The 18,207-nt window shown below is 43.0% G+C and overlaps 1 protein-coding gene across 6 annotated transcripts in view; it reads right to left on the bottom strand.

Moving 5' to 3' along the window:
• Positions 1 to 18,207, bottom strand: part of MAP4K3 (mitogen-activated protein kinase kinase kinase kinase 3) — a 275,619-nt gene that overhangs the window by 123,690 nt on the left and 133,722 nt on the right. For all 6 annotated transcript variants that reach the window (XM_044291852.1, XM_044291853.1, XM_044291854.1 and 3 more), the window contains exons 4-5: positions 13,354 to 13,418; positions 8,242 to 8,297 (exon numbers count right to left, since the gene is read on the bottom strand). In XM_044291852.1, the coding sequence (XP_044147787.1) occupies positions 8,242 to 8,297; positions 13,354 to 13,418 (121 nt within the window). The remainder of the gene's footprint in view (positions 1 to 8,241; positions 8,298 to 13,353; positions 13,419 to 18,207) is intronic.

The raw sequence follows: 18,207 nt of genomic DNA, 5'->3' as shown, positions 1-18,207 counted from the left end.
GACCAAAAAGTATTGTGGCTAAAAGAAAAAAAATTCTACTGCATAAAACCTTATAACAATATTTCAGATGAGGGTAAACAGGGTAAGAGCGCCTTCACACGCTGGGGATTTTGCTGCAGAAAATTCCACGACTGGAAATTAGTTTCATTCACTTGAATGGGGCTTGCAGAAAATCATGGGGGAGATTTATCAAACTGGTGTAAAGTAGAACTGGCTTAGTTGCCCACAGCAGCCAATCAGATTCCACCTTTCATTCACAGCTCCTTTGGGAAATGAAAAGTGGAATCTGGTTGGTTGCTATGGGCAACCATACTTTACACAAGGTTGATAAATGACCCCTCATGTGCTTTCAGGTCCAATTAAATGAATGAACTGATTTTCAGTTGCAGAATACACAGCGTGTGAGGGCGCCCTAATGCTGAACACAGCTCAGCTCCTAGCAGAGTGCCCACAATGGCCAGGTGTCAAGATTAAAAAGCACTTGTGTACTACTACTAAACCATAAGGGTACGGTGACACTGGTCGCAGCCAGGATCGCAGAGTAGCGGTGATCCCATAGATCCCAATACTGCTGGATTTCTTGCAAATGTCGAGGTGATTCCATTCATTTCTATTGGATCACCACTACTCTGCAATCCTGGCTGTGACCAATGTCACCGTGCAGCCGTACCCTTAGATTTTGTAAAAGTGGGGCTCAAAAGTCTTAAAGTCTTAGTCATAACCTAAGACTTGATGTCGAAATGCGTCAACCCATTATGGCTCGTTGTTCTGCCCCCAGTAGAGGTTCAGAATCATTTCAGATCACGTCTATTTAATTTCTAATTCATTATGCTGCAATTCCTGTATTTCTGTAGTTATTAGGTTACAGCACCATCTAGCGGTGGTAAAAATGCATTACACTTTGTTTGTCTGTTAATAAAGATTATTGTATTGTTTGGAGGTACAAAGTATTGTGGGAGTGTAGTGCATTCTGGGAATGAGAAGCCCAGTCACCATGTTAGGCTACTTTCACACTAGCGTTCATGGGTCCGTTCGTGAGCTCCGTTTGAAGGAGCTCACGAGCGGACCCAAACGCCTCCGTCCAGCCCTGATGCAGTCTGAATGGAGCGGATCCGCTCAGACTGCATCAGTCTGGCGGCGTTCAGCCTCCGCTCCGCTCGCCTCCGCACGGACAGGCGGACAGCTGAACGCTGCTTGCAGCGTTCAGCTGTCCGTCTGGCCGTGCGGAGGCGAGCGGATCCGTTCAGACTTACAATGTAAGTCAATGGGAACGGATCCGCTTGAAGATGTCACCCTATGGCTCAATCTTCAAGCGGATCCGTCTCTTATTGACTTTACATTGAAAGTCTGAACGGATCCGCTCAGGCTGCTTTCACACTTAGAATTTTTTATTAATGCAGACGGATCCGTACTGAACGGAGCCTCCGTCTGCATTAATATGATCGGATCCGTTCAGAACGGATCCGATCAAGCGCAAGTGTGAAAGTAGCCTTACAGGACATTAGCAGAGGTGTCTCCTGCATATCATCTTCTTAAACTCCACCATCCTTTTGCAAGCATATCTAGTGATACTTCTACCTTTGTTTCAGGGACATTATGTATGCAGTGCTGTTTAGCTAGGTATAAGTTTTACTTAGGGAAAGAGGTTGTAACTGTTAGATGCTAGAGATGCATTCCTATGTATAGGCAGCCATTTTGGACATTTGCCCAGTGTTAATGTAATGTTATAATACATGCTGTATACGGTATGCTTTCTGCTAATACATATTATGCCTTATATTTATACAAGTTTTTGTATTCTTATAGTTTTACCAATCTCAAATACTTCTGTTTTGCCAATAAACAAGTTAGACTACAGAAAACAGTCCTCTTATTTGGAAGACAGGAATGGTTTATGCTGAATGTCAAACTGCACACTGTGTGAACGTGTATGAAGACACTTTTAATGTATACCGAATAAAACTTAGATTTTAACTGCGGACGACTGTGCTGGAGGATTTTTCTTTTTGCAAGTTTCCTGGTTCGGGTGCTCCGTGCACGTCTCCCGCTAGCAGCGGGTGCGTGGATAAACTTTTTTGTGTATGAAAACAATAGTAGTTTTTATTTGATGGAAAACCCACCTATACACATAATGGATCCATATGGTGCACATACTTTTTTTGAAATGTATTTATAATCTTCTGTCACTTGTACAGCTCCTACAGAGACCTACTGTATGTGTGTCCATTACAAAAACAAAATCCCTGTGTAGTCTAAGGCCCCTTTCACATGAGCGTGACGGATTAGGTCCGGATGCGTTCAGTGAAACTCACACCATTTTTCAAGCAATTGCGTTCATAATTTTACGCGCGAATGCAATGCATTTTGATGTGTTTTTCACGTGTGTGATAAAAAAAACCTGAAGGTTTACAAATAACCTCTCCTAGCAACCATCAGTGAAAAACGCATTGCATCCGCACTTGCTTCTGGATGCAATGCGGTTTTCACCGAAGGGGCCAGGGCTGCGTGAAAAACGCAGAATATAGAACATGCTGTGTTTTTCACGCAATGCAGAACTGATGCGTATAAAAAAAAAAAACACTCATGTACACAGATCCATTGAAATGAATGGATCAGGATTACGTGCGGGTGCTACGCGTTCACGTCACGCATTGCACCCGCGCAGAAAACTTGCTCGTGTGAAAGGGGCCTAAGGGTGCATTCACACGACCGTATGTATTTTGCAGTACGCAAAACACGGCTCCACAAAATATACGGATGGCATCCATGTGATGTCCATGTTGCACCTTTTTTTTTTTTCCTGTGCGCAAAACTGACAAGAACAAGACACATGCTATCTTTTTTTGCAAGACTGCGGAATATACATATGGATGCGGACGGCACACGTTTTTTTTTGCCGACCTATGGAAATGAATGTGTCTGTGCGTGATCCAAAACAAATGCGCATTGGATGCAGACCAAAAATATGGTTGTGTGAATGGGGCCTAATCCTGCAGTCACACCGACACCTGCCTCTGCTTTTTCTGAACAAAGTTTTGGTAGGTAATCATTAAGTGGGGGACAGACTGAAGGCAAAATTACAGCAGATCAGACTACAAAGAATTTGTTTGAAGTCTGTTACCATGGAGACACGCAAGTCTCCACTGCAGATAATTACACCAGTTTGTAAAGGTGCACCATTTTATTTTTTTAATTCGCTGAAACAATAGTGATCCTCAGGCTTAGGCTACATGCACACGAACGTTGTTTGTTTTCCGTGCCCGTTCAGTTTTTTTGTGGATAGGATGTGGACCCATTCATTTCAATGGTAACCTCTATGTTTTCGCCACAAAGGGCTCATCAGGATCTGCATATAGTACAAGACAGACAAACACATAACGCCGTACGCCTTGGTTGGCACCCTAGCGCCGATGCCGTCGCCTCACCACCCGAGGTGTACGGCGTTATGTGTTTGTCTGTCTTGTACTATACCCAGCTCCTGATGAGCCCTTTGTGGCGAAACGTAGAGGTTATGATGGGGTTTAGCGTACAGACTCAGCGCATCCTAATGTTCCTTTGAGAGGGCAGATAGCCGTTTAGTGTGTCAGTCTAGACCAGTGGTGGCGAACCTATGGCACGGGTGCCAGAAGCAGCACTCGGAGCCCTCTCTGTGGGCACCCACACCCTGGAAAAAATCTGAGTGTACCAATATGCCTTAGACCTTTCCTGCCATTCATCAGCGCAGGGCGCACCATGAACAGCACAGGCAGCGCACTGAATGTAGACAGGCTATTATAGCTACTACATGATAAAGTACATGAAAGGTATACTATATTGGACTGTAGGATTCAGGTTAACTTGCCGCGTTGGCACTTTGCGATAAATAAGGGGGTTTTGGGTTGCGGTTTGGGCACTCGGTCTCTAAAAGGTTCGCCATCACTGGTCTAGACTAACCAATGTTGTACATAGGGGTGACATAGGGACTAGCAATATATCAGTGGGGGTGTTAATAAATGGTTACCCATATAGGGCGTCCAAGTCCCTTCCCCTTAGCTGAGCATAGTCTAGCTGTACATGGAGATGGTAAATTTACATTCCTTATAGCGTGACAGCATCCAGTTAATAAATTGCGCTACAGCAAATCTCACAGGAAAAAATATCAGCTACAGGGTACCATCTGTCATATAGCGTTTTCCTTTTACATAACGCCGGTCACTATTGAATACAACCTATGTCCTCCCACCAGACACGTGAAGCCATACCTTATTGGTGGGTTTGGGTTGTGTCTTATGGTCGTTTAGTGACCAAGTACGTGTTTGTGTGTATGTGTTCATTGAGGAATTCACACAATTTAAAAAATAAATAAAATTCTACCCTATTTTTTAGTGCATGTTTAATAAAGTATTGAAGTTTTAATTCATCCACAACGTTTCTCTTAGCTGTGATAATAATTAGGCTACATGCACACGACCGTATGCGTTTTGCAGTCAGCAAAAGGAAGACGGATGATGTTCCGTATGGCATCAGTTTTTTTTTGCGGATCCATTGTAATAATGCCTATCCTTGTCCGCAAACAAGAAAAAAATAGGACACTTTTTTTAGCGGGGCAACGGAACGGACATACTGACGGTGTCCTGTCCGCGTTTTTTGCGGACCCATTGAAATGAATGGGTCCGCATCCTATCTGCAAAAAAAAAAAAAAAAAACGGAATGGACACGGAAACAAACAACTTTCGCATGCATGTAGCCTTAGAGTGTGAAACGTAAATTTTCACTATCTGTTTTTTCAGTACCTAAAACCATGCGTTTGCCAACATAGCTTGAATAGTAGGGGCAATGGGGGCATGCCAACCTGTCCAGGAGCTGTAAAACAGTCTGCTTCCTTCCCGTTAACTCAGGCAAGACCCTAGAGTTTGGGATTTTATGATTGCAATGACCGCTCTGATTCACAGAGCACATGGGTGGAAGTATTATAACTACCAGAGAAGTGTCAAGGAACCTGCTGAGACGTATGGATTAAGACATAAGGTGCAGACATAAACATGAGCGTCTGCAGGGACTAGACATGGACAGCACACAGACACTGTAATCAATAGGGTCATTCACGTTTGTCGTGCAGCCGAGGCCGTCGTCTCCGGCATCATTGGCAGATGGACAGTAAGACGTGGGAACACATCTGGTAGGAACACGACCAGAAGACCCCACAACTAGTCTGGGCGCAGGAGAGATCACAGCATTGGCGGCACGACAATGCTGCGATCCTAAGCAGGACAGAAGAAGCCTGGATTTTATGAGAGGCCCGGAAAACCCCTTTACAAGTGCTGGGAGCACACTGTAGGACATACGGATGGGCTGTTTTTATTTTCTTGGTTATTGCGGTTTATAGTAATGTGAAACTTTCTCTTACACGGTGGTTTACAACCCATGACGCTTACTGTACTGTTTGCATAAGCCTATCTCTTTTCATCATGAAACACGATGACAATATGCAAACATTTCTGAAGCTGCAAGTGTAACAGGCTCACTATTGTTATCCCAGCACAATGTGCGGGTGCGGCGCAGGCCGCCGCGGCCAGGATGCTGCATTGTCATCGTGGTGAATGCTGTGACAGCTTGCCAGGGTAAGCACATGGAGACACGGATATGAATATCAGGATGCAGCTGCATGCACCAAGCGCATGAGAAACACACGTGTAGCATGGCCCGAAAACATTTATTCCAAGGGATGAAGCAGTATACAGGAGAAACTCGAAAAATTAGAATATTGTGCAAAGTTCATTTAATTCAGTAACGCAACTTAAAAGGTGAAACTCACATATGAGATAGACTCATTACATGCAAAGCGAGATATTCCAAGCCTTTGTTTGTTATAATTTGGATGATTATGGCCTATAGCTTATGAAACCCCAAAGTCACAATCTCAGGGCCCCTTTGCTCAGGGGGTATGGATTATTTAGCTGACTAGAGGGTGACACTTTAAGCCTAGAATATTGAACCTTTTAAAAAAAAATCTAATTTTAAGCTGCATTAAGGCAATTCCTTTTAATTTGCATGACTGAAATAAATGGACTTTTGCACGGTTCTAATTTTTTGAGTTTCACCTGTATATATGACATGACTATGGCTGCGTATGGTGATGACATAGGCACATACTGTAGAACCTGAGCCCCTGGCCTTGGTCAGCGGCGGCAATAGGTGCTATCCATTAACCTCACAGGGGTAAAGCCATGATTCTGGGCAAACTACACATATTTGAACATAGACCCAACAAGGTCATGGATATCTCAATAGTATAATTAAAGCACTTGAGCCCCATTAAGGCAAACGTCATGGAACGAGATGCAATAAGCGTCATTTCTGAAACTGCTTCTAACATGAATGCAATCGTCATGCTGCATCTACAGAGGTGACCGAGTTAAAAAAGGGACAAATTAATATCACGTGCAGCTTAATGCATCTTCTGGGTATTTTTTCAAAATGTAAGCATCAAAAAACATCTGACCTAAAGAAGCTGCATGGCTGCAGTGGAACAGATGATCTTGCCCATGGAGGAGAGGAAATAAACAAGCCATAGACCTGCAGCCAGTGCGGAGGACCTGAGCTGAGAAAGGCGGTAAGGCTTGGGATCTTCTGAGACCCTAGAAATGCTCCTAATTATTCCTGTCCTAACAAAGTTATTCTATTCCCCATAAGGTGTACTTTCTTCAAGTATAATATGAGTGAGTGGATCTTGAAATCCTTAGGTAGATCAGTCACTAGATCATTTTGAGCAAGTAAACCTACTGTAATGATATTGATGTAGGACATTTCCTCATACAGTTAACTACCAGAACATGTTTGCCGTATCTCATACTGCAGGTAGGTGTATATCAACAAAACCATTCTCCCCCACTGATCAGCTGCTAGCAGGAGCTGTTGGCCACGGGAAGTAATACAATGTATGGAGTCTGACAGCTCCATACATCTTATAGAGGTGATGCTCGCTTACTGCACACTCACAATCTTTAAAGGGGTTGTCCAAGTGTTTAATACTGATGACCTATCCTCAGTATAGGACATTATTAGGGTGGGTTCACATCAAGTTTAATGCCTCCGTCTGACATATACATGCCAAAAAAAGATAAAAAAAACGCAGCACACCACGGTAAAAAAAAAGTATATATTTTTTTTTTTTTACAATGGTAAAAAAAGTCTTTTTTTTTTTTTTTAACACTGGAACTCTATAGTGAACGAATGCCACTGTATGGCATCAGTCTGACGTATATGTTTTTTGTATACGTTAACCGGATGAGAAAAAACGTGATGTGAACCCAGCCATATGTGATCAGCTCCCAGCACCCACACCAGTCGCCTGTTTGAAGAGACCTGCGGTGCTCTTCCCAGACCAGTGATGTCACATTCATCCGTCACATGTCCTAGGCCAGTGGTGGCGAACCTATGGCACGGGTGCCAGAGACGGCACTCAGAGCCCTCTCTGTGGGCACCCGCCACCTGGAAAAAGTCTAAGGCGTTCCAATATGCCTTAGACTATTCCTGCCATTCATCAGCGCAGGGTGCACTATGAACAGCGCAGGCAGCGCACTGAATGTAGGCAGGCTATTATAGCTAAATGATAAAGTACATGGACTATATACTATATTGCACTGTAGTATTCAGGGTAAATTCCTGTGCTGGCACTTTGCGATAAATCTGTGGGCTTTGGATTGCAGCTTGAGCACTCAGTCTGTAAAAGGTTCGCCATCACTGTCCTAGGCGCAGCTCAGTCCTGTTGTCCCAGTGAATGGGGCTGAGCTGCAATACCGAGCACAACCGCTATGCAATGTATCACGCTGTGATTGGTAAACTGCAGGGTGGTCACGGCCGTGGTCGGTGCCTATCCTAAAGATAAGTCATCAGTATTAAACGCTTTAAGTAATGCGCCACATTTCAGGCTGCGACATGTTCAGCTTACTAGATGAAAGGAAATATTTAAAGTGTATGCAGCAATAGTCTGTCATCCGAATTTTAAGTGCTAAGACCTGGTACAGCTTTCGCCGTGTCCTTGGTAACCATTCTAAAAGTAAATCGATAGAGTACAAGAGGTTAGCCGTGGGATGCTACGGAAGGTTGCGCAGCCTCCTCGCACAATGACAGGATGCAATTTGCCTTCAGAACATTGCTGTTAAACACTGTGTACTTGCGGGATTGGATTCTTAGGATAGCGAGACCTCCAAGGTTACTGGTGACTCACATAACCCATCACACATCTGACAGATCGGTTACCTGCAGCGTTTCCCGGGAAACATACGCAATCTGTTGTTCCGAGAGCGGCCCGGCCACTGTGGGGGAAAAAAAAAATATTAAAAAATGTACCTTGCATTAATTTTGTAATGTACGGGGCGTAAGCTACATTGCAGACGAAGTTGCTAAATAGCAATGTGCAAACCCCACACAAATGGTTTAGTGCATTGTTCCCCAGAAAAGTAAATTACTGGTAATATAGTGAAAGACCCCGGACTGCGGGTGACTGTGGTAACAGGCATTTTCTTATTTGTGTGGCATATATACGTAAGGAAATGTGATTTTCTAATAGCATGTTATATGTTACAATACATTCATAGGAAACATGCATTTTGACATGTACGCTAGTGATATACAAAAGCAATGTAATCTTAAAGGGAGACTGTCACCTCCATATGGCCGTATACAGCACTTACATGGCTCTGTAGCACACCTATACAGGATTGTAACGGTACCTTTGTCTTTGTCTTTAGACTTGCACCAGCAGGAAAAACGGAGTTTAATTCATATGCAAATGAGCACTCGCAAGTGCCCAGGGGCGGCATTCAGTGTGTAGGTGCCCAGGGGCGGCGTTCAGTGTGTAGGTGCCCAGGGGCGGCGTTCAGTGTGTAGGTGCCCAGGGGCGGCGTTCAGTGTGTAGGTGCCCAGGGGCGGCGTTCAGTGTGTAGGTGCCCAGGGGCGGCATTCAGTGTGTAGGTGCCCAGGGGCGGCGTTCAGTGTGTAGGTGCCCAGGGGCGTCGTTCAGTGTGTAGGTGCCCAGGGGCGGCGTTCAGTGTGTAGGTGCCCAGGCTGCTCTGCCTTCTTTTCACTTTACTCCTCCCCAGTCTTTGCCTTTGCCCGCCCTCCAAGTCTCTTGCCTCATCGATGGGTCCGGACCTAGAGGGCGGGCAAAGGCAGAGGCTGGGGAGGAGTAAAGTGAAAAGAAGGCAGAGCAGCCTGGGCACCTACACACTGAACGCCGCCCCTGGGCACTTGCGAGTGCTCATTTGCATATGAATTAAACTCCGTTTTTCCTGCTGGTGCAAGTCTAAAGACAAAGACAAAGGTACCGTTACAATCCTGTATAGGTGTGCTACAGAGCCATGTAAGCGCTGTATATGGCCATATGGAGGTGACAGACTCCCTTTAAAGAGGACCTCTCCCCTCTCCTGACACGTCTGCTTTAGTAACTCCTTCATTCCCCAATGTAATAACAATGCAGGGGCATCTATTCTTATAACTCTATTTTGTGTCACTCCTTTATTAATTATAAATAAGCTGCTACCAGTTTGCAAAAAAGGCCCAGATGGGTGTTACCAGTTGGGGATGTGTCCCCACACCGACGGCACTGATTGGATGGGGGATGCAAGCAGTTGCTGAAACAGACACGTCAGGAGAGTTTACAGGTCCTCTTTACAGGGGTTCTCCATTTTGAACTATCCTTACTTGTTAGGATGGGTCTTTTGACAACAGGTTGATAGCAAAGTGTCCTCTCTGCTGAGACCCCCAGTGATCAGCAGTTATCTGAGGTGTGAAACCTGCAGCGCCACTGCAGAAGAATAGAAGCACTATGAACTGTCTGTGTCATGCACCACGGGACAGGACCTCCCGAGCAAGAGACGATCCTTTGCACTCTGGTGAGGGTATAAGAATCCCCCAAATTAAAACAAAATTCTCTAATTGAGTGCTGTATATGAAAATGGGTATGTAAACCGGAGTACCCCTTTAAAATGTACAATTGCCTTTGGTATTTTATGGAACTAGATCTACTATAAAAAGTTGCTCTGATAATTAAAAACACCCCAATATCAGATTTTGTGCAGTTTCTGGATAATTTTCCCCTTAACACATTTTGTTGTACATGTATGGCGGGGAAAGCAGTGCCAGACCACATTCCGCCGTACATGCACGGCAGGCTGATCAGGCGGTGCAGGAGCTGCGCCCGATCAGCGGCAGGGGTCCAGCAGTGACTGATAGCCGGACCCCTGCTGTATGGGCCGGCATCGGTGAAATCACTGATGCTGGCCCTTATCCCTTGATGTGCCACGGTTAGCACTGACCGCGGCACGCGCGATGTCCGTGCAGGGAAGGAACTGCCATTGTGTCCCCACGCTGCTGTGACGGGGAGCCGATGGCTTGGATGGCAGCCCGATGCCTTCCTTAGGCATCGTGGCTGCCTTCCGTGACAGCCTGTGAGATCCAGCCCCCTGTATTACACTGGTAATACACTTACAGCCAATGCATCATAATACAGAAGTATTGTAATGCATTGTAAAGGGGATCAGACCCGCAAACGTTGAAGTCCCGGAATGGGACAAAAAATAAAGTAAAAAAAAAAGAAATTAAAAAATTAAGTTTTACAAAAAATTTGTAAAGTTTTCAAGTAAAAAAAAAAAAAAGAAAGAAATATAAAGCGTCCTTTTCCCAAAATAAAGAATAAAAATGTTTGTAAAAAATAGGGGAGAAAAAAAAGAAAAGTAGAGATATTAGTTATTGTCGCATCCGTATCGACCGGCTCTACAAAAATATTACATGACCTAATCCCTCAGGTGAACACCTTAAATAAAAACTGTGCTAAAAAAAACTTTTTTTTTGTCGCCTTACATCACTAAAAGTGCAACACCAATTGATCAAAAAGGCGTATGCCGCCCAAAATAGTACCAATCTAACCGTCACCTGATCCTGCAAAAAATGAGCCCCTACCTAAGACAATCTCCTAAAAAAAAAAAAAATATATGGCACTCAGACTATGGAGACACTAAAACATAATTATTTGTTTTTGTTTAAAAAATTATATTATTGTGTAAAACTGAAATAGATTTAAAAAAAAAGTATAAATATTAGGTATCGCCGTGTCCGTAAGGACCTGCTGTATAAAAATATCACATGAACTCCTCAGGTGAACACCGTAAAAATAAAAATAAAAGTGTGTCAATGAGCCCCTTCATAAGACAGTCGCCCCCCCAAAAAACTATGGCTTTCAGAATATGGAGACACAAAAAAAAAAAAATTTCCAAAATGCTTTATTATGTAAAACTGAAACAAAGAACAAAAAAAGTTGTCATATTTGGTATTGTCGCATCCGTAACAACCTGCTCTATAAAAATACCACATGTCAGATGAACATTGTAAATAACAAAAAAAAAAAAACGGTGCCAAAACAGCTATTTTTTTTTACCTTGCCTCAAAATGTGTAATATAGAGCAACCAAAAATCATATGTACCATAAAATAATACCAACAAAACCGCCACCTTATCCCGTAGTTTCCAAAATGGGGTCTTTTTTTTTAGGGGAGTTTCTACTCTAGGGGTGCATCAGGGGGTCTTCAAATGTGACATGTCAACTTAAAATTATTCCAGTGAAATCTGCCCTCCAAAAACCATATGGCGTTCCTTTCCTTCTGCTCCCTGCAGTGTGCCCATTTTACATTCATAAATGGGGTGTTTCTGTACACTACAGAATCAGGGTAATAAATATTAAGTTTTGTTTGGCTGTTAACCCTTGCTTTGTTACTGGACAAATCTGCCCAAAAAGTTAAATTCTGAAATTTCAAGTACATTTTTATTTTTATTTTGTGGAACACCTAAAGGGTTAACAAAGTTAGTAAAATCAGTTTTGACTACCTTGAGGTTTCTATTATGTAACCCTTACAAAGTAACTTTAGACCTAAACTGGTCCTTAAAAAGTGGGTTTTGGAAATTGTCAGAAGAATTTCAAGATTTGCTTCTAAACTTCTAAAGCCTTCTAACGTCCCCAAAAAATAAAATGGCATTCACAAAATAATCCAAACAAAGTAGACATATGGGAAATGTAAAGTAATAACTATTATATGAGATAGAAATAGAAATTGGGAAAGTTGCAAATTTTTCCAATTTTCTTTTGTAAATTTGTTTGTCTGTTTTTTAAAATAAAATGGAAAATATTGATTGAAATTTACCACTATCATGAAGTACAACGTGTCACGAGAAAATCTCAGAATGGCTTAGATAAGTAAAAGTTATTACCACATAAAGTGTCAGGTTTGCAAAAATCTGTCTGGTCCTTAAAGGACCTTTACATAGTGCTATTATTGTATCCATTCAATAATTTCCAGACAATTACAACTTTAACTTCAGGACCCAGCCATTTTTCACCTTAAAGGGAACCTGTCACCGGGATTTTGGGTATAGAGCTGAGGACATGGGTTGCTAGATGGCCGCTAGCACATCCGCAATACCCAGTCCCCATAGCTCTGTGTGCTTTTATTGTGTAAAAAAAAACACGATTTGATACATATGCAAATTAACATAAAAGAGTAATATCTTACTTGTGTGACCAGAGAAGAGTCAGTTTCAAGCTCTGACTTATCTCAGGTTAATTTGCATATGTATCAAATCGGTTTTTATACACAATAAAAGCACACAGAGCTATGGGGACTGGGTATTGCGGATGTTCTAGCTGCCATCTAGCAACCCATGTCCTCAGCTCTATATCCAAAATCCCGGTGACAGGTTCCCGTTAAGTTGAAAAATGGCTGGGTCCTGAAGTTAAAGTTGTAATTGTCTGGAAATTATTGAATGGATACAATAATAGCACTATGTAAAGGAGTCTTATAGGGAGTTTTTCAGCAGTTGTGACTATGCAAAACTGCTGACAACACTAGGGAGGGACTGAGAAATGCAATAAAAACACACCTAGTGTCAAGTTTTTATCAGGAGTAGTGTGAATATGAACATTTATTTATTTTATTTTATTTTTTAATTCTGCCAAATTCTGCTCCCACGAGGTGATGCTTCAGTGGTAGATGCACTCTGCCCTATGCATTAAGTGGCTTCACTGCGTCACTCAGAGCAGAGGGCAGGAGCTGTGAAGCAGCTCAATGCAGACCCGCCTCCTGGACACATGCAGGAGCAGAACCTGGAAGAATAAAACTTCATATGCACACAATTCCTGTTGATAAAAGCTCAAAAAAAGATATATTTGTACTGCCCTCCCTGACCCCTAAGTAGTGCAGTCAGCAGTTTAACGGGGTCAAAACTGCCTACAGACTCCCTTTAACTCTTAATGAATGCAGTGACATTTCCATGAGGTAAGCATTAATAAGCAGGCTCAATAATATGTTAACATTTTCTTACCATGGTAGATATCTTGTAGGGACCCTCCACCACAAAACTCCATGCATATCCAAAGCTTATCTCGCCTAAAATAAAAAATAATAAAAACACGTTAAGTGCAGTATAAAAATAAAAATGACAGTATTTCAGCCAATAAATATGCAAGATCATGAGGAAACGTAAACTGCTGCTTAGGGTGCTACCAATGTAGTGATAGCAAATGTTGCCCTGTTGTTGTCAGCTAGAATAATTGCAAAAGGCACGCCTGTATTTCACACAATCGCACCCGTTCTGCAGTCCGCAAATTGCAGATTTGCAAAAAAAAAAAAAAAAACGGATACTGACAGTGTGTGTTCCGCATTTTGCTGATCAGCACATTCCGCCCTTTGTAAGAAATGTCTATTATTGTCTGCAAAACGGACAGAAGGATGCGGACAGCACACATTGTAGATATAGAGATATAATATTGATGAGCTATCCTCTGGCCGTTCCGCTGTTTGAAGGGGTCGTTGCACTCGTGCGAGCGCTCCGTCCTCTTCACTGTTTACCTCCTCTCTCCTGTAATCACCACTGCTTGTCCCAATCGCTTGAACCGGACAAGCAGTGATAGTTACACTGCACCACTGTAAACATTAAGGGCTATTCCTGCCAGAAGCATTTATCAACTATAAACTGGATAAGTGAAAAATGCCAGACTGGAGGGAGTCCGACTGTTGTGACTCCATGACCACCAGAATGTGGGACCTACAAGACTGTGAATAGGAGGAGTCTGAGAAATCGGTCTATGACACTGATGAAAATAATTACTACTCTCTATTTCCAGCACCATTCTTTATACTGCTGGTCCAGTACTTCTCCCGTTGTTTGTTTACAGACTGCTGGGGTGACATACAGGTATATGACCGCTGCAGCCAATCAGGGTCCTCAGCCTCAACCTCTTTAAAGGTCTTCTGTAACCAGTTTCATAGCATTAGAACAGGTTGACAGAACTGATGTGTCTTGGTCCTATCGCGATTTGTGGTCGCATTTCCGTGAAAAAAGTTTTAATGTATGCAAATGAGCCTCTGGGAGGCATAAGGTGTTGCCGCTTCTCCTAGAGGCTCTGTTCTTCCTGCGGCTATTGCAGGCAGCAGCGAGTGCAGATGGAAGGTGCAGTGTATTCGAATAGAGGAGGGATCACATGGAGGCAATTTGCCTGGGCACATGAACCTCCATCATCAGCCATTTCCACTTTGTGCGGACAGCACAAAAGATTTGGCCAACAAGGGGGCACAGCTTATGAAATATAGAATACGATGCAGAACGATAACAAAGGCTATAATAGTAAGAGCCCTATCGACATCTTAGGGGTCTTTCACATCAGTGCTATTTATTTCTGTTATTTTGCTCGATTATAGGAGCAGAATAACAAAAATAGCAGAAGTTCCAGATTTGGCAAATAACTGACAGGAACAGTGTCTAACAGATCCTACTGACTAGAATGTCATCCATTTGCGAGAATATTTTGTTCCATTTCAACCTCCACGACGGCATACCATGAGAGATGACCCTCCTCCAAGGGACAGGAAGTTTAAAAGTAGGCCCTCCTCCATCTCACCTTCAGTATCTTCCTGGCATTTGCTATGGGACCACTCAGGGGTCAGTGCTGGGTGGAGGTGAAGAAAATCTGCCCACCTGCATGGAGGCAGACATATGGGCGGAAAAAAAAAAGATTTGAAAAAAGCACACCAGATTGGAAGGAAGCCCAGCTGATCCGAGGTCTGTAGGTAGAAGGCGTATATATTCTGGCATCATTTTCGCTCCCTGCAAGTGTGAGGAGGACCGAGACCCCTGTGGGCCATTCTGCTGCGAGTCTTTTAAGGGGATATGTACTATTTATTATGTACATGGAAAAATGTGTTTTTCAGCATATCTACCCTTTTTTTTCTTTATCCAGGTGTGCGTGTGGAGCTCATAAGTCTAAGACAACTGCTAAAATAAGGAAATGTGCAGTATGCTCTTCTAAATTGTCAGAATCTTCCTTGACCCGCCGGCAGTCACGTGATCTACCACCCGGAAGTAGCTCACGGTATTCACCGCAGAGCGGGAGAAACAACGCCGCCCTAGCATGCCAAACCACAGGGGGAGAAAGACGCCGAGGAGACGACAAACCGACCAGGTGAACAACTTCCTTTACACACTTTAAGGCTCCTTGCAAAACAAAGTGGATCACAGGGGATATACCTAGGTTAAACACCTAGAGAACGGTACCCACCCCACTCCCCATAGCTGGCATTTGGTTGGTAGATATAAACTATATCTGCAAGACTATATTATATTTTATTTTATTGGACTTTCCGCCATTTTTAGCATTATATTTTTTATCATTTTTATTTTTTTGAATTGGATGTTCTAAATCAAATAAATATTTTTTTATACGATATACTGTCTCACTGTATCCAAACATCATATTGACCTATAGTAACACCACTTCATATACTTACCTGATACAATCTTCCTCAAGCAGATTATGCTCTAGGTGTACTAGTAGCATCGATTATTATTGTTCCTTCCCTTAAGAATAGGGATGAGCGAACTCGAACTGTATAGTTCGGGTTCGTACCGAATTTTGGGGTGTCCGTGACACGGACCCGAACCCGGACATTTTCGTAAAAGTCCGGGTTCGGGTTCGGTGTTCGTCGCTTTCTTCGCGCTTTTGTGACGCTTTCTTGGCGCTTTTTGAAAGGCTGCAAAGCAGCCAATCAACAAGCGTCATACTACTTGCCCCAAGAGGCCATCACAGCCATGCCTACTATTGGCATGGCTGTGATTGGCCAGAGCACCATGTGACCCAGCCTCTATTTAAGCTGGAGTCACATAGCGCCGCCCGTCACTCTGCTCTGATTAGCGTAGGGAGAGGTTGCGGCTGCGACAGTAGGGCGAGATTAGGCAGATTAACTCCTCCAAAGGACTTGATTAACTGATCGATCTGCAGCTGTGGATCATTGAGCTGCTGATCCTCAATTGCTCACTGTTTTTAGGCTGCACAGACCGTTTGTCAGTCTCATTTTTCTGGGGTGATCGGCGGCCATTTTGTGTCTTGTGGTGCGCCAGCACAAGCTGCGACCAAGTGCATTTAACCCTCAATGGTGTGGTTGTTTTTTGGCTAAAGCCTACATCAGGGTGAAGCTGTGACACCAAGTGCATTTAACCAGCAATAGTCTGTTCATTTTTTGGCCATATACAAAATCAGGGGCAAGCTGCGCCTGTCACCAAGTGCATTTAACCCTCAATGGTGTGGTTGTTTTTTGGCTAAAGCCTACATCAGGGTGAAGCTGTCACACCAAGTGCATTTAACCAGCAATAGTCTGTTCATTTTTTGGCCATATACAAAATCAGGGGCAAGCTGCGCCTGTCACCAAGTGCATTTAACCCTCAATGGTGTGGTTGTTTTTTGGCTAAAGCCTACATCAGGGTGAAGCTGTCACACCAAGTGCATTTAACCAGCAATAGTCTGTTCATTTTTTGGCCATATACAAAATCAGGGGCAAGCTGCGCCTGTCACCAAGTGCATTTAACCCTCAATGGTGTGGTTGTTTTTTGGCTAAAGCCTACATCAGGGTGAAGCTGTCACACCAAGTGCATTTAACCAGCAATAGTCTGTTCATTTTTTGGCCATATCCCAGTCTAATTCTGTCACTAAATCCATACCGGTCACCCAGCGCCTAAATACTAGGCCTCAAATTTATATCCAGCTAAATCTGTCCCTAGTGCTGTAGCTGGGCGAGTTATTTAGTGTCCGTTCAAGCACATTTCTTGTTCTGGGTTGAAATACAATTCCCAATTTAGCAATTTCATAATTTAGTGGTTCCTGCTATATCAGAGCTCTTTGAAATCTATCCCAAAAAGGGTATATAATATTGAAGGTGCACATAGGGTCATTCAGAGTAACTTCACACACACCCGCTACTGTGTATTTCCAAGTCTAATTCTGTCACTAAATCCATACCGGTGACCCAGCGCCTAAATACTAGGCCTCAAATTTAATTCCCTCTAAATCTCTCGTTACCCACCGCTGTACTGTTGTTGCTGGGCAAGATATTTAGTGTCCGTCAAAGCACATTTTTTGTTCTGGGTTGAAGTACAATTCCCAATTTAGCAATTTCATAATTTAGTGGTTTCTGCTATATCAGAGCTATTTGAAATCTATCCCAAAAAGGGTATATAATATTGAAGGTGCACATAGGGTCATTCAGAATAACTTCACACACACCCGCTACTGTGTATTTCCAAGTCTAATTCTGTCACTAAACCCATACCTGTCACCCAGCGCCTAAATACTAGGCCTCAAATTTAAATCCCTCTAAATCTCTCGTTACCGTTGTCCTGTTGTAGCTGGGAAAGTTATTTAGTGCCCGTCAAAGCACATTTTTTGTTCTGGGTTGAAGTACAATTCCCAATTTAGCAATTTCATAATTTAGTGGTTCCTGCTATATCAGAGCTATTTGAAATCTATCCCAAAAAGGGTATATAATATTGAAGGTGCACATAGGGTCATTCAGAATAACTTCACACACACCCGCTACTGTGTATTTCCAAGTCTAATTCTGTCACTAAATCCATACCGGTGACCCAGCGCCTAAATACTAGGCCTCAAATTTAATTCCCTCTAAATCTCTCGTTACCCACCGGTGTACTGTTGTTGCTGGGCAAGATATTTAGTGTCCGTCAAAGCACATTTTTTGTTCTGGGTTGAAGTACAATTCCCAATTTAGCAATTTCATAATTTAGTGGTTTCTGCTATATCAGAGCTATTTGAAATCTATCCCAAAAAGGGTATATAATATTGAAGGTGCACATAGGGTCATTCAGAATAACTTCACACACACCCGCTAC

Source organism: Bufo gargarizans, chromosome 4 (assembly GCF_014858855.1).
Source record: "Bufo gargarizans isolate SCDJY-AF-19 chromosome 4, ASM1485885v1, whole genome shotgun sequence".
In the NCBI taxonomy this organism is placed as follows: Eukaryota; Metazoa; Chordata; class Amphibia; order Anura; family Bufonidae; genus Bufo; species Bufo gargarizans.
This window is presented reverse-complemented; position numbering and strand designations above follow the sequence as displayed.